Source organism: Meleagris gallopavo, chromosome 4 (assembly GCF_000146605.3).
Source record: "Meleagris gallopavo isolate NT-WF06-2002-E0010 breed Aviagen turkey brand Nicholas breeding stock chromosome 4, Turkey_5.1, whole genome shotgun sequence".
NCBI lineage: Eukaryota > Metazoa > Chordata > Aves > Galliformes > Phasianidae > Meleagris > Meleagris gallopavo.
The window spans coordinates 9745824-9758000 of NC_015014.2; the positions used below are offsets into that span (position 1 = coordinate 9745824).

Consider the following 12177-nt stretch of genomic DNA (forward strand, 5'->3'; position numbering starts at 1 on the left):
AAAAAAAAGAAAACAAACAAACAAACAAAAAAATCACACCAAAAAGTTGCTTACTGCCTGCATGCTTGCAATCTGCTGCTGAGGGGTCAATTTCACCGTCTTTAACGTTGCCACTGTCGTCTTTTTCAAGCAGTTTGTCCACCATGGCAATAACACAGTTTAAACTCTTCCCCACATTGGCCCACACCCTGTCCTGAAAAAAGCATAATATAATCACTGCACATTACTGAAGAAGGATAAAGAGACAAAACCAACTTCTTATCAAAACATTAAAATGGAGACAATTTACACAAATATTACGTGTTAGCATATTACCATTTTTCTCATTCTACAGGAAGTTTAAGACTTTTTCATGGACTGAATGACAACTGTAATCATGTTGCTTTTTTTTTTTATATTAAAAGAAACAGAGTTCAAATTCTGTATGAAAATGAATGCAAAGTTATCTGTTTTAGGTTCAATCACAGGTAACTGGGCAGATTGGCTGTTTGACATTATATGCTAAGGGTATAGAGACGTAAGACCTTGACAAATCAAATCCTGTGTGCAACTAGATATCCTGCCATGGTACTTGACAACCTCTTTTTAATAATTTAACATATCCTCTATTTTCTCACATGACATAGTCTGTTAATACAGATGTAAAATTAAAAGATTAAAACTAACAATTTGCTGTCATGACACATTTGAGGTATCATCTGAGGTAATTCAGTTTTGTCCTGCACCTCTCACAAAGGCTGCAATCATGAATTGTCCACTGAGTTTATAATAAATACGAGAAATCCAGAAATAAGTGTTGCAGAACAAAATCTGTACAAGCAGAAAAAAAGGAGAGAATGTGGAGGGAGAGAAAGAGTTGCTATAGAATAGATACAGGCAGGGTCCCATCATGTGCTGGATGGTGCAGAAATCAAAGCTCTCGCACATAGACTACTAACAGGAGCCATGCAAGAAATGAAATTGCACACAAGACTAATAGTCAAAGAGAAAAAAAAAAGAAAACAAACCCGAAACAACACATGTACCGATGAGTCATTCTGATGCTGATACAGAGCAATCAGCTTGCTTGATGGTTAAGAATGGAAATACACTATCAATACTCTTTTCTTCTTTACAATAACTAAAAGTTTAAGGTACACATCAGGCTTTAAGACACAAAAACCGAGCTGCAAAAAGACAGCGTGAGAGAAGGGCAAAGAAAGCAACTGAAAACTCGAAGAAATATCATAGTTCCATATAAGTGGTAACACTTGAAAGTTGGGTGAGAGCAAAGAAAGAACTACTACTAAGGCAAATTCATTTAAGATTTACTTCCAATTACATGTCACAATTCCTAGGCCAATCTCTGACACCAGCAGAGGGATCTCACCTTTCTACATTCCCTCCACTTGAGGGTACACACACCCTGTGACAAATGGGCATTCTGCCTTGAGGGACACGACGCAAATCTACAGATAGAGAAGCATCTAGTTGCTGGAAACACATGGCAACACAGATCCTTGCTCTCCAAGCTCAGAATTCAGAGGAAAACTCAGAAGGAATTTGTAGGGCTGCTGCAAGGGTGAGTGAGCTGATGTACAAGTGGCAATAAACTGTATTTAATCCACAAATACATTTTTGAGAAGTACTGCATGTGCAATGCAACAAGTGGAAATATCTGCACTTGTACACATGAAATATGCTCTTAAATACGTGACTACCTGAAACTCACATGCACAGATGCAATTAAAAGCCAAAAACAGAGAACAGGTAGAGATTCTTTCATGAATTTAGCCCTCATGCATGTACCTAAAATATTCCTGAAAAATGCTCACAGTATGGATGAAATGATTGTTTTCCAGCCACCACAAGCAGTAGTTTTGGGAAAACAGGTGAAGAGTAATGAAATGTTGCAAATAGTAAAAATCCAAGCTCAAAAGAGCTGCAAGTTTTACTGGAGAGTGGCAGAGAGCATCAGTCTTTATCATCACTGAAGTTGCTAAGGTATATGAACTCAAGTTATTCAGCACAGCTGCAGGAACACAATTTCCCTTTCCTCCCTCTGCTGGGGCAGCTCAATCTTAACACAAACAGTGCTAAGTTCTTAATAAGCATCCGGAGTTACTGCACAAGCAACACAAGTAAGTGCTTTAGTTCATTTAGGAATGAACACTTCTCCATGTAAACCAACTTTTAACCTAGCATTAAGATGATGTCTATAGAATATTCACACAAACATTCCCTGAGGGTTTAGAAGTAAAATTCATAAACATCTGTTGACAGAAAGCTCACTTTTATTATCACACATCTGGCCATTTTACAAGAGAGCAAGTGAAACAGAGCAAAAGCTTGTTGTCCCAGAGCTCTTTTTCTCCACATACAAGGTTCTTACAATTCAAAGTTATCACTATATGTAGACATAGACATATGCAGATGTGTCTATCATTTGTGGTGATATTATACTGTCTACATCAAATATGGCCTCATTGTAAAGAACACATCTTGAGTAAAATTGTTCTCTCCAATCAATGAAAATCAAATGACTCCTTGCTCTTTTACATGAGACATAAAACACAAATTTCACATTCTTCCTTCTCCCTCACCTTTCACGTGTTTTCCTGTAGCCTAGCATACCTTCCACTCACCTTGCATATTCTTAAGCAATTTATTTTCCGTTTGCCTATAAAATGCGTCACAAATGATCATTTTGCAGCACGTGGCAGATTAAAACAAAACATACACAATCTGTCTTATAAGCCTTCTGCGTGAAGTTAGGAAGGAGAAGAAAATAATTGTTATTTCTTCATACACCAAAGTGCTGAGACCCTAGGTTCTTCAACGGGATGCTTCTTCCCTGACAGCAGTTTTCCCACCAGCTGTCACAGAGCTAACTGGGTGTTTACTCCTGCAGTGTCAAGAACCAAGAGAAATAAGGTTTCTGGCTCATTCATTTCTGCCTCTTTAAACTCAGAAGTCAAACTACTGACAGGGAAAAAAAATGTGCAACAAGGCTTGACTGTGCCGGGATAAAGCAGACTGGGATAAATCAACGGCATGTTGACACTGAGATGTGCCCTTCCACGTACAAGACTACTGTTGCACACTTTATTTGGGCAGAGTCTTGATGCAGAAACATCATCACTCAGTGCTATGGAGACTGTGTTTTTGAGATGCAATTTGGGTTCATATCCGTATATTATATTAAAGCCCTTTAGAGGTGTGCTGATAGATAAAGCCAATATTTTAACTAACGTTCATGATTAAAATGCTGGCGTACTACGACAGTGCTTTGGAATGGAAAGTATCATACATGGGTCAGTACTTCAGAACTATATCTGAATACCATCCCAATATTTGTAAATAATTTATTGGAAATTATATTTTATGGTCTTTGCAGCTCCAGTCATGTTAGGTAGTCCGTCAGAAATGTAGAGCAGAAACAGCTCCAAGGGGCAATGTGCCTACCTTTTCTTGTATAATGCATGACAACATGCTCTGTTCCCTCCCAGGTTCTGGGATAGCAGAAGCAGCTGGCAAGAGAAGAGGAGAGTATCTATCCAGAGGCAATCTAATACTCTCAAGTTAAATATTTTTCCTTCAACAGCACCGCTGTACTACTGCCTACATACAGCGCACAATATAAACAGCTCAATCCAGACTGCTGTCAGCTACACTGGGATCAATACCTGTACTTGATATCAAAGCACAGGTACAGCACGACAATGCTACAGAGAAGAGGAAGGTTTTCTGGGAAACACCACTCACACAATGAAAGGGCACTGTGCACAGTTAAGAAACTGGGAACTATTCCTTAAGATACATTTGGATGTCTGGGAAGGAGGAGATCTTCACAAGTTGTTTTAGTATTGCGCTTTGAATTCACTTTTGCGATGTTTGTGGGATATTACAGTCTTTGAAAGAAGATGGAATGGGGTCAGTTCAAAGTGTTGTTGGACATGATTTAGATTTTGGACAACTGCAAAATAGAAATCTGAGGTACAAAAACAACTCCAGGTAATAATGGGGACAAAAAAGCAACAACGGAGAACATAGTACCCTGCAAACAAATAATTTTCTTCTTTTACAGCTGGCTTTCAGAGTACATTAAGTATTTTTTTTCAAATTTTGTATGTGATTATTCTTACTATTTCCAACACAATAATGTCAGCTTGATCGCTAAAACTCACATTATTAATTAGCTGCATTTTAATAAAGAAATAAATGGAAGCCTAATGCCTGATCTTCAAATCTAGAAAAAAGACAACATTTCTTTAAGATTCATAATGTTTGATATCGACTCAGACCCAGTTTATAAACTCAGAAAATATCTAGGGACGTACTTAAATTTAACCAAGCAGGTCATTTTACTAATTCAGCAAGAAAAAAAATCCCAGTGCTATACACTAATGCATTTCTGTGATTTAGTAATTAGGTGCAAATATCAGGCAGAAAAATATCAATAAAAAAATCAGTAATAACATATAGTTCAGCTAGCTTCTCTGCAACAGCAGAATTAGTACATTAAAATACAATTTGCACAAAAATTTCCATTCTCCCTTTTGTCAAATGTATTGTGATATTTATTTTACCGAATGCCTCGGCAGCTGCAATCAAACATTTTGGTTTAAATTTCAAGTAAAGAGAGACAGTTCTAGCAGCCAGATTGGGGAAAAAAAACAATGAAAAATGAATTCAATGTTTTAAAGTCTGTAGGGAAATGAAAGAATGAGTTGGTTATTTATTGTTTAATTCTCATGTCTTCCTAATGAATGGGCACAGAGATAATTGTCTTTTCTCTTCAAGTCACATTCTTCTTCTCTTATTTATGGTATGGATAAAAGATACCATTCCAGTGTAGGTACTATAGCTCACAGTTATTAATTATTTACAACATAGATTAATATGTCTGAATCCTTTATATTTATGAGAATACAGTGATGAACTGAATACAGTATGAACCTGAACCGAGTAAAAATAACTGGAGTTGGGGGTATATATAACAAAGCAGCAGATCTTTTGTGAACACATCTACCAAATTATTTAATTTACAAAGTCTCAGCCACAAATAATATACATCTTTGAAAGACATACCAAGAATGCTAAAATCTAAAACCCATGTTTGATTTGTTTTATGCAATCTCAGATATCTTCTAGGAACAAAGTCAATGAGAAAACCTCTCTGTCTTGCTAAGACTTAACTCATGCACGTTGAAACTATTTATGCTCAGTCTTGGCCAAAAAAAATCCCGACATCAGTCATGCCTTTTCAACCTCCTTAAACCTGCCTAATCAAGAGAAAGAACTCAAGTAAAAGTAAATAACACTTATTCTTCTGTTTAGACAAAAAGATATTAATCATCGTCACTATTACTTGCTCCTTTAAGCTGTTGCACTGAAGCACACTGCAGTTAGGAAACTCATTTAAGTTAGTTTTAGGGAAGTATACCATTTTTAAATTCTAGTAACTCAAAATATATTTGAAAAATATTATTTAATGCTTTTGAATTACTTCCCCAATGAAGTGTGACAAACTTACTAGGGCTTCCATTTGTTTATGCTTGTTTTTAGGTTTTGGGATTTAATACCAACCAAAAACATTCCAGCTACTTACCCACTCTTCCTCATCATACTCAGAATGATGGGGTATAGAGTCCTGTCTTTTAACCTGAGATGGATGATCCTGATGCTTTAGGTCATCCCCCTCTTCTGCACTGTTTCTAGGCACAGCTGGTTTCTTGAGGACACAGCCAGGTCGGGCTGTATATAGTGCTAAAAGGGCACTTCTGACCAGCTGATCCTTAAATGCATGCACAAACAACTCTGTCTAGAGATAAACGAAACAAAAATGAATACAAGGTTAGGACAAATAATGTAACAGAGCATCAAAAGCAATTACAACAGTGAATTATGCTTACATAGGGAAGTTTGTGCTTCTGGTCAGTCCAAGGAACAGAAAGCAAAAAACAGCAAAAAAAATAAGGAACAATTCAAGAGTTTCTATGACATCACAATCTTATTGCTCTGAGAATTGACTAACACAACAGTAAAGTATCTGTATTAGAAATTACCACCTTTTCATACAATCCTGCTTTATTTAAGCTTCAAATTTTGCCTGTAGCAACGAGACCAGCTCTAAGAGTATCCAACTACTTCTCAGTCATTTACAGATGTTAGACAAAATCTGACTAACAAACCATTAAATCATTAAAATGGGTTGAAAAAGACCACAATGATCATTGAGTTTCAACTCCCCTGCTTTGTGCAGGGTCGTCAACCATCAGATTGGGCTGCCTAGAGTCACATCCAGCGTGGCCTTGAATGCCTCCAGAGATGGGGCATCCACAACCTCCTTGGGCTGAGATCTCAAATAAGAAACACTCCACTCTACACTGTTGAAATTCAAGTACCTGCAAAAGCCGTGTTTCCAAGTACAACTTGTGATACCTATAGGTATCAGTCCAGACTTCTGAAGAAAGAAAGGAACCCCTGAAGTAATTTTTCCAGACTCAATATAATAAGATGTTACTTATTATATAAGATTATTACATAATTATTATATTATATAATTGTTGTTATTATAAAAATAAGATGTTACTTATTGACAATCAGTTTAACATTTCTAAGTTCTTTTTGACTGTAACAGCTTGAAGTTTATCTTATTTTTAAAAACTTCCAATCTCCCTGCATTATTTCCTTCTACCACAACAACAAAAAAGTAAAAACGATAACATCCCATCTGCATATGGTCTTCAGCATCTCCAGCCTCTGTCTCTGTATAACAGCATAAACCACCTGTTATTTTCTAAGTCATTCTCAAGTTACAATCAAGTTGCAATATGAAGTGTGATATCTTAGACAGATTAATTCAGACTTTTGGAGACCCCATAATAAAAAGGTTTTAAAAATTAAGATAGGATTGCAGATCAAATTATTACAACATGCTACATCTCTAGAATTAGATTTGTGTCAACTAGTATGGAAAATCCTTACTGCATGACTTTTTACATATCTTCAGTACAATGAAGGCAAGCAGAAAAGCACGAAACAGATCTTACCCCTACAAGCAATTGGGTGTGCTCTTGGTCAACTTTTTTTTTATCCTGGTATAAGACTGTGACTCTCAACTTTTAGTTTAGACTGACAACCTTCAAGAACTGCCTTTTAAAGAGCGCTGGTCCCCCACACTCAGCGTTTGCCATGCACGCTCACCTCCTGCTATCATACATATAGGGCCCTGTTTCCACTATTTCTCTGAAGGGTGCTGGCCCATTCACATCATCAGCTGATGCAACCAATTGAACCAGAGAGGGTGAGGCACAAGCACACATTCCTTTTCATCATGTGGCAGCAATCACAAGCAAAGCACAGAGACAGCTGGAGGAGTCAATTTTAGTTACTCCAGCAATCGTCATCAGACTTAATCTGTCTGAGATGGGACAGCATGCACCCTACCAATTTACCACAGCCCAACCAGGCTGCTGTACCTCCTATCTCTGGTCAGGGGCTTTGGTTCACAGGAGACAATGAAATACTGTTTTTCTTTCCTTCTACTCCACACAAATAATTATTTGAATTTATTTACCCTATCAGTAGGATTTAGTTGATTTCCTATTTACTGGACTGTCATGTACAGCTTCAGACACACATTCGTAAATAAACAACCACACAGAAAGCATATGCCTATAGAGTGATGAGCCTAAACAAGCAGTTACACAGAGCTAGGAAATAGTAGAAATAAAGATTGCCTGGCTAAGCTTCCTTCAGCTCTTTCATGCTTCTTATGCAAAGTCCAGAAGAGAGAGCCAAGAAAAAAAAAAAACAAAACCAAACAAACATAACAAAGAAAAGAACAGGAGAAGGATTTGAGGGCATTGGTTGAAGGAACACTCAACACGAGCTGGCAACCCAGAAGGCCAAACATGTTCTGGGTTGCATCATGAGAAGAGTGACCAGCAGGTCGAAGGAGGTGATTCTGCCCCTCCACTCTACTCTCGTGAGACCGCACCTGGAGTACTGCATCCATTTCTCAAGCACCCAACACAAGAAAGACATGGGGCTTATAGCAACCTTCCAGAACCTGAAGGGAGCCTACAGGGAAGCTGGGAAGGGACTTTTTAGAAGGGCAATAGGATGAGGGGAAACAGTTTTAAACTTGAAGAGAATTTAAATAAGATACTAGTAAGAAATTCTTTACTGTGTCAGTGGTGAGACACTGGAACAAGTAGCCCAGTGAGGTTGTGGATGCATTCAAGGCCAGGCTGGATGGGGCTGTGAGCAACCTGATCTAGTGGGAAGTGTCCCTGCCTAAAGCAGGGGGGTTGGAAGTGAATGATCTTAAAGGACCCTTCCAACCCAAACCATTTGATGATTCAATGAACACAAATGCCCTTAAGTTCTAAGTGTTAGTCTCTATCTTCCCAGAAATCTTTCTCCCAAGTTCTGCACTGCTTCCAGTGTTTTATCCAGTCCTTTTCGACTAGTATTTACTTCACTTTTACGTACCTTTACTCAAACTATTCTTTTTCCTTGGTTTCCTGCTTCTATAGCCCTCTTAAGCCAACTGACATTTAGACCACAATGCTCTAAAGAACTGAGATAATGTTTTATGTAATTAAAGCTTTAGCTGCTGAGGTTGAACACCTGCATGAGAAGTTTCTGCTCTTCTACTGTTTTCAGAAAAAAAAAACTTTTATTGATCAGAGAATCATAGGGGTTGGAAGGAACCTTTAGAGATTATTGAGTCCAATCCCTCTGCTACAGCAGTTTCCCTACAGTAGGTCACTGAGGAAGGTATATGGATGTGTTCTGAATATCTCCAGAGAAGGAGACCCCACAACCTTTCTGAGCAGCTTGTCTGAGGGCTTCATCACTCCGAGTTAAGAAGTTCTCCCCTTTGTTAATATGGAACTGCCTGGGTTCCAATTTCTGCACATTTCCCTTGTCCTATTGTTGATGTTATTGAAAAAATACCATCCCCATAAGATTAACTGCTGCATTTTAGAACATTGAGATCTCTTCTCAGCCTTCTCTTCTCTAGAATGAAGTGTCACAGGTCTCTCAGCATTTGATCCCTAATAGCTGAACAGAGAATGCATGAAAATTCGCTGCAAATAAAACTCAAAACGTTTTAAAATAACAACCTTAGAAACATGAAGTCATGATTTTTTAAGTTAGCATCAGGAGTTCTGGACTTAATTTGAGATTCTTCTGTGTTTAGGCATGATCAATACTATTTAACTCTCAAGCAATTTTATCAGACCCATTTTACCTCTTCACTGATTTAGTACCTGAGGGAAAGGCTACTTAAATACAGACAATTTTCTTATTTGTAGACCTTCAGGACTGCCTCATTGTAGTCTTGAAATTAACCATACGACAATTTTGGTTTTTTGCACTTCCAGCCTCCAAATAGTAAACACTTAGAGAACACAGTCTAAGTACTATTGCTGCCAAACCATTATCAATCTTCTATAAAAATGAGGTAAAGTTAAAACTGCAGAATTGCCTTCTCTCACATAGTAACAGTAGAGCTACTTTTTGTGGCTATTCTACAGTTCCTGTCAAAATAGCCCAAACTACTTATCTGTCATTAGAAATGACAATGCCATGGTTTTGCTGAAGTCTTGCATCTCTCTTCCCCTTCACAGTCTGAGATAGTATCAGGTTTCTGTATCAGGAATGGCAAATTCAAAAAAAAAAGCTTTGAGTTTCAGAAAGTTGTAAGCACTGGACAATTTTAAGTCACGAATGCCTACTATGACTGTGATACATATTAGGTAACTCTCTGAAAAGTTTAAGTAATTTAATTTAGATGTAAATGTTTCATAGGAAAGAACGTGTTTTAGAAAAGTAAGTTGGTATGGAAGTGAGCTTTTTCATATAGAAAAATGAAATTCTACTGTCATTAAATTCCATTCAAAGATTCCATTGGTTTAACAGCTATCAACATTTAGCTACATTTTCTTGCAGTTAAATACAGCCAAATTTGCAGAACACCACCATTTATAGAATTTTATTGAAGCCACAAAACAAGTATATACAAAGAAATGCAAACTTTCAAGTTCCTTTAGATAGTTGACTAAAGAGTATTTCTGTAAATAAAGATAGGCATAGCAGGAAAATGAATGTATCAAACCTTCTGCAAGCTGCAAATGCTGATACACTTGTCAACAGCTAATGGCTTTTTAAATCAATTAACAGGAAGTGCTGATAAAAGATCAGTCTCCGAAAAAACTGTACAGTAAATTCCAAATCATATATGGAGAAGTAAAACCACGATAGAAATATTAGAAAATAAGGTCAATAAAATAAGCGGTGAAATTATTTTCACTTCCAATGCATGCAGCCAGTCCTTCCATTTCTAATAAAATTACTTGGCTGTAACTCACATTTTACTGCTACCAAATGTTTGGAAATAGTCAGTCTTTACATGATGCTTAATATTGCCTTGAGTTGAAAATGACACACTTTTTAATAAATTTGAGAAATGTAATTACCGGGCAAATATTTTTTTCCCCAACTTGTTCAAACAGCTTCTTAACTTCAAAACTGTCATCAATTTAAGTAACTTAAAGAAAATTTCCTTCTTACATGTAAAAGGTACACAAAGGGTATAATGAAATGAATTCCTCTCTTTTATTTTCAGGCCAAGTTCTCCTTTCCTATATATCCCTCACATTTGCTGCAACTCCGCTGTTCCTAAAGTTACTGCGGATTTACACATCTATAACCGAGAGCAACATTTGTCACCCGTGGCTCCAGTGCAATGCCATCACAGTATGTGGCTGAGCTCAGTATGGAGATTTGAAACTCTCACATTGAACAAAGTACTGCTGGGATAACGGCTCAACAGACCACAGGGGTTGTCACTTCCCAGTAGTTGAAGATACATTGAAATGATTATTGACTGTGCTATTAAGTCATATTGAGATCACATTACAGAAGGTAGGGCCCATGAAGCAACAGGGAAATTTTAAAACCCCATTGGTTATAGTTGTAGCACTTAACGTTTTTTGTAGAGAAACATATGCTTGAAAGTACTTTGCAGACTTCAGCTTATCTCCAAAATCCCTCTGTGAGACAGGTGGAAAATATTATCTTCCTTAATTTAGAGCTGAAGAACCTACGACGAGGAAGTGCCTACAGCTACAGAAGAAAATAATAGGAGAAGGACGACTAAAGTAGACTTTTTAGTTCCAACTTATCCTTCCAAAGTGCATCATTCCTGGTCATGCTATTATTCTCACCTTTGTGCACTAGCTTGAACTACTCCCATAGGCAGTTGAAGTGTCACAGAAAGAGAAATTATATTACAGTTTATCATCCCACAAAATGATCTACAATAATCTATTTTTGATAAACCCTATTACATGACCACAAGAGGCTAACAAAGACACACGAAATCACATCAATTATATTTTCAAATAATGCCAACTCTTATAAATTCCATTAGTTTTCTACATGAATACCTGCAGAAAGGCAAAATAATGTATTTTTTCCCCCTTTGTTTTTTTTGGGATGGCAACATTTTGAAGCTTATTTTAAATGCTATGAAAGGCAACTTATGCTAGGAAAAAAAGCCCCAGTAGCTACAGACTTGGTTATTTCATTTTCCACTGCAGCAAAGATTTGAATCTTACTTTTTCTGAAAGCATCTTTAAAGAATTCTTCAAGCTGTCCGGAGAATGCTGGCTTGCAGAATTAAGCAGAAGGTCTGCATGGCTTGATATGAGAGGTTGTAGATGATTGATGTTGCTGAGAACTTCTTTTGCCTTAGCTGTGTTTTCAGGTGAATAGTAAATACACTGGTATCCAGTACTGTAACAACAGAAAGACAGATACACATCAAAATGATTTCTGCTATTATTGTGATTAACGTGCTAAGAAGTTTTAATAGATATCATAAGAATGACAGATACCAAAAACTGACTGTCATCATTGAAACTCTTCTTCCTTTAAAGGTAAAAACAATACCTTATTTGAACATCAGAGGACAATTCAGACTTTCTGCTTTCCTTTTAACTGTTCACAAACTACTGCACTTACTCTGCACGGCTTATTTTTCCTTTTCAAAATTCATCCTTTTGTCATTGTATTTTTCCCCAATATTTCTAATTATACATTATCCTTTCATCTCATTATTCCAAAATACCATTTTTAGGCAAAGTATATTCCTACCGGTGGAGGAAAAAAAAAAAA

General features: G+C 37.0%; 1 protein-coding gene across 1 annotated transcript in view; it reads right to left on the reverse strand.

The window, feature by feature from the left end:
• Positions 1–12177, reverse strand: part of INPP4B (inositol polyphosphate-4-phosphatase type II B) — a 173381-nt gene that overhangs the window by 58551 nt on the left and 102653 nt on the right. The window contains exons 14-16 of the mRNA XM_031553014.1: positions 11619–11796; positions 5591–5803; positions 55–193 (exon numbers count right to left, since the gene is read on the reverse strand). Coding sequence (XP_031408874.1) covers positions 55–193; positions 5591–5803; positions 11619–11796 — 530 coding nt within the window. The remainder of the gene's footprint in view (positions 1–54; positions 194–5590; positions 5804–11618; positions 11797–12177) is intronic.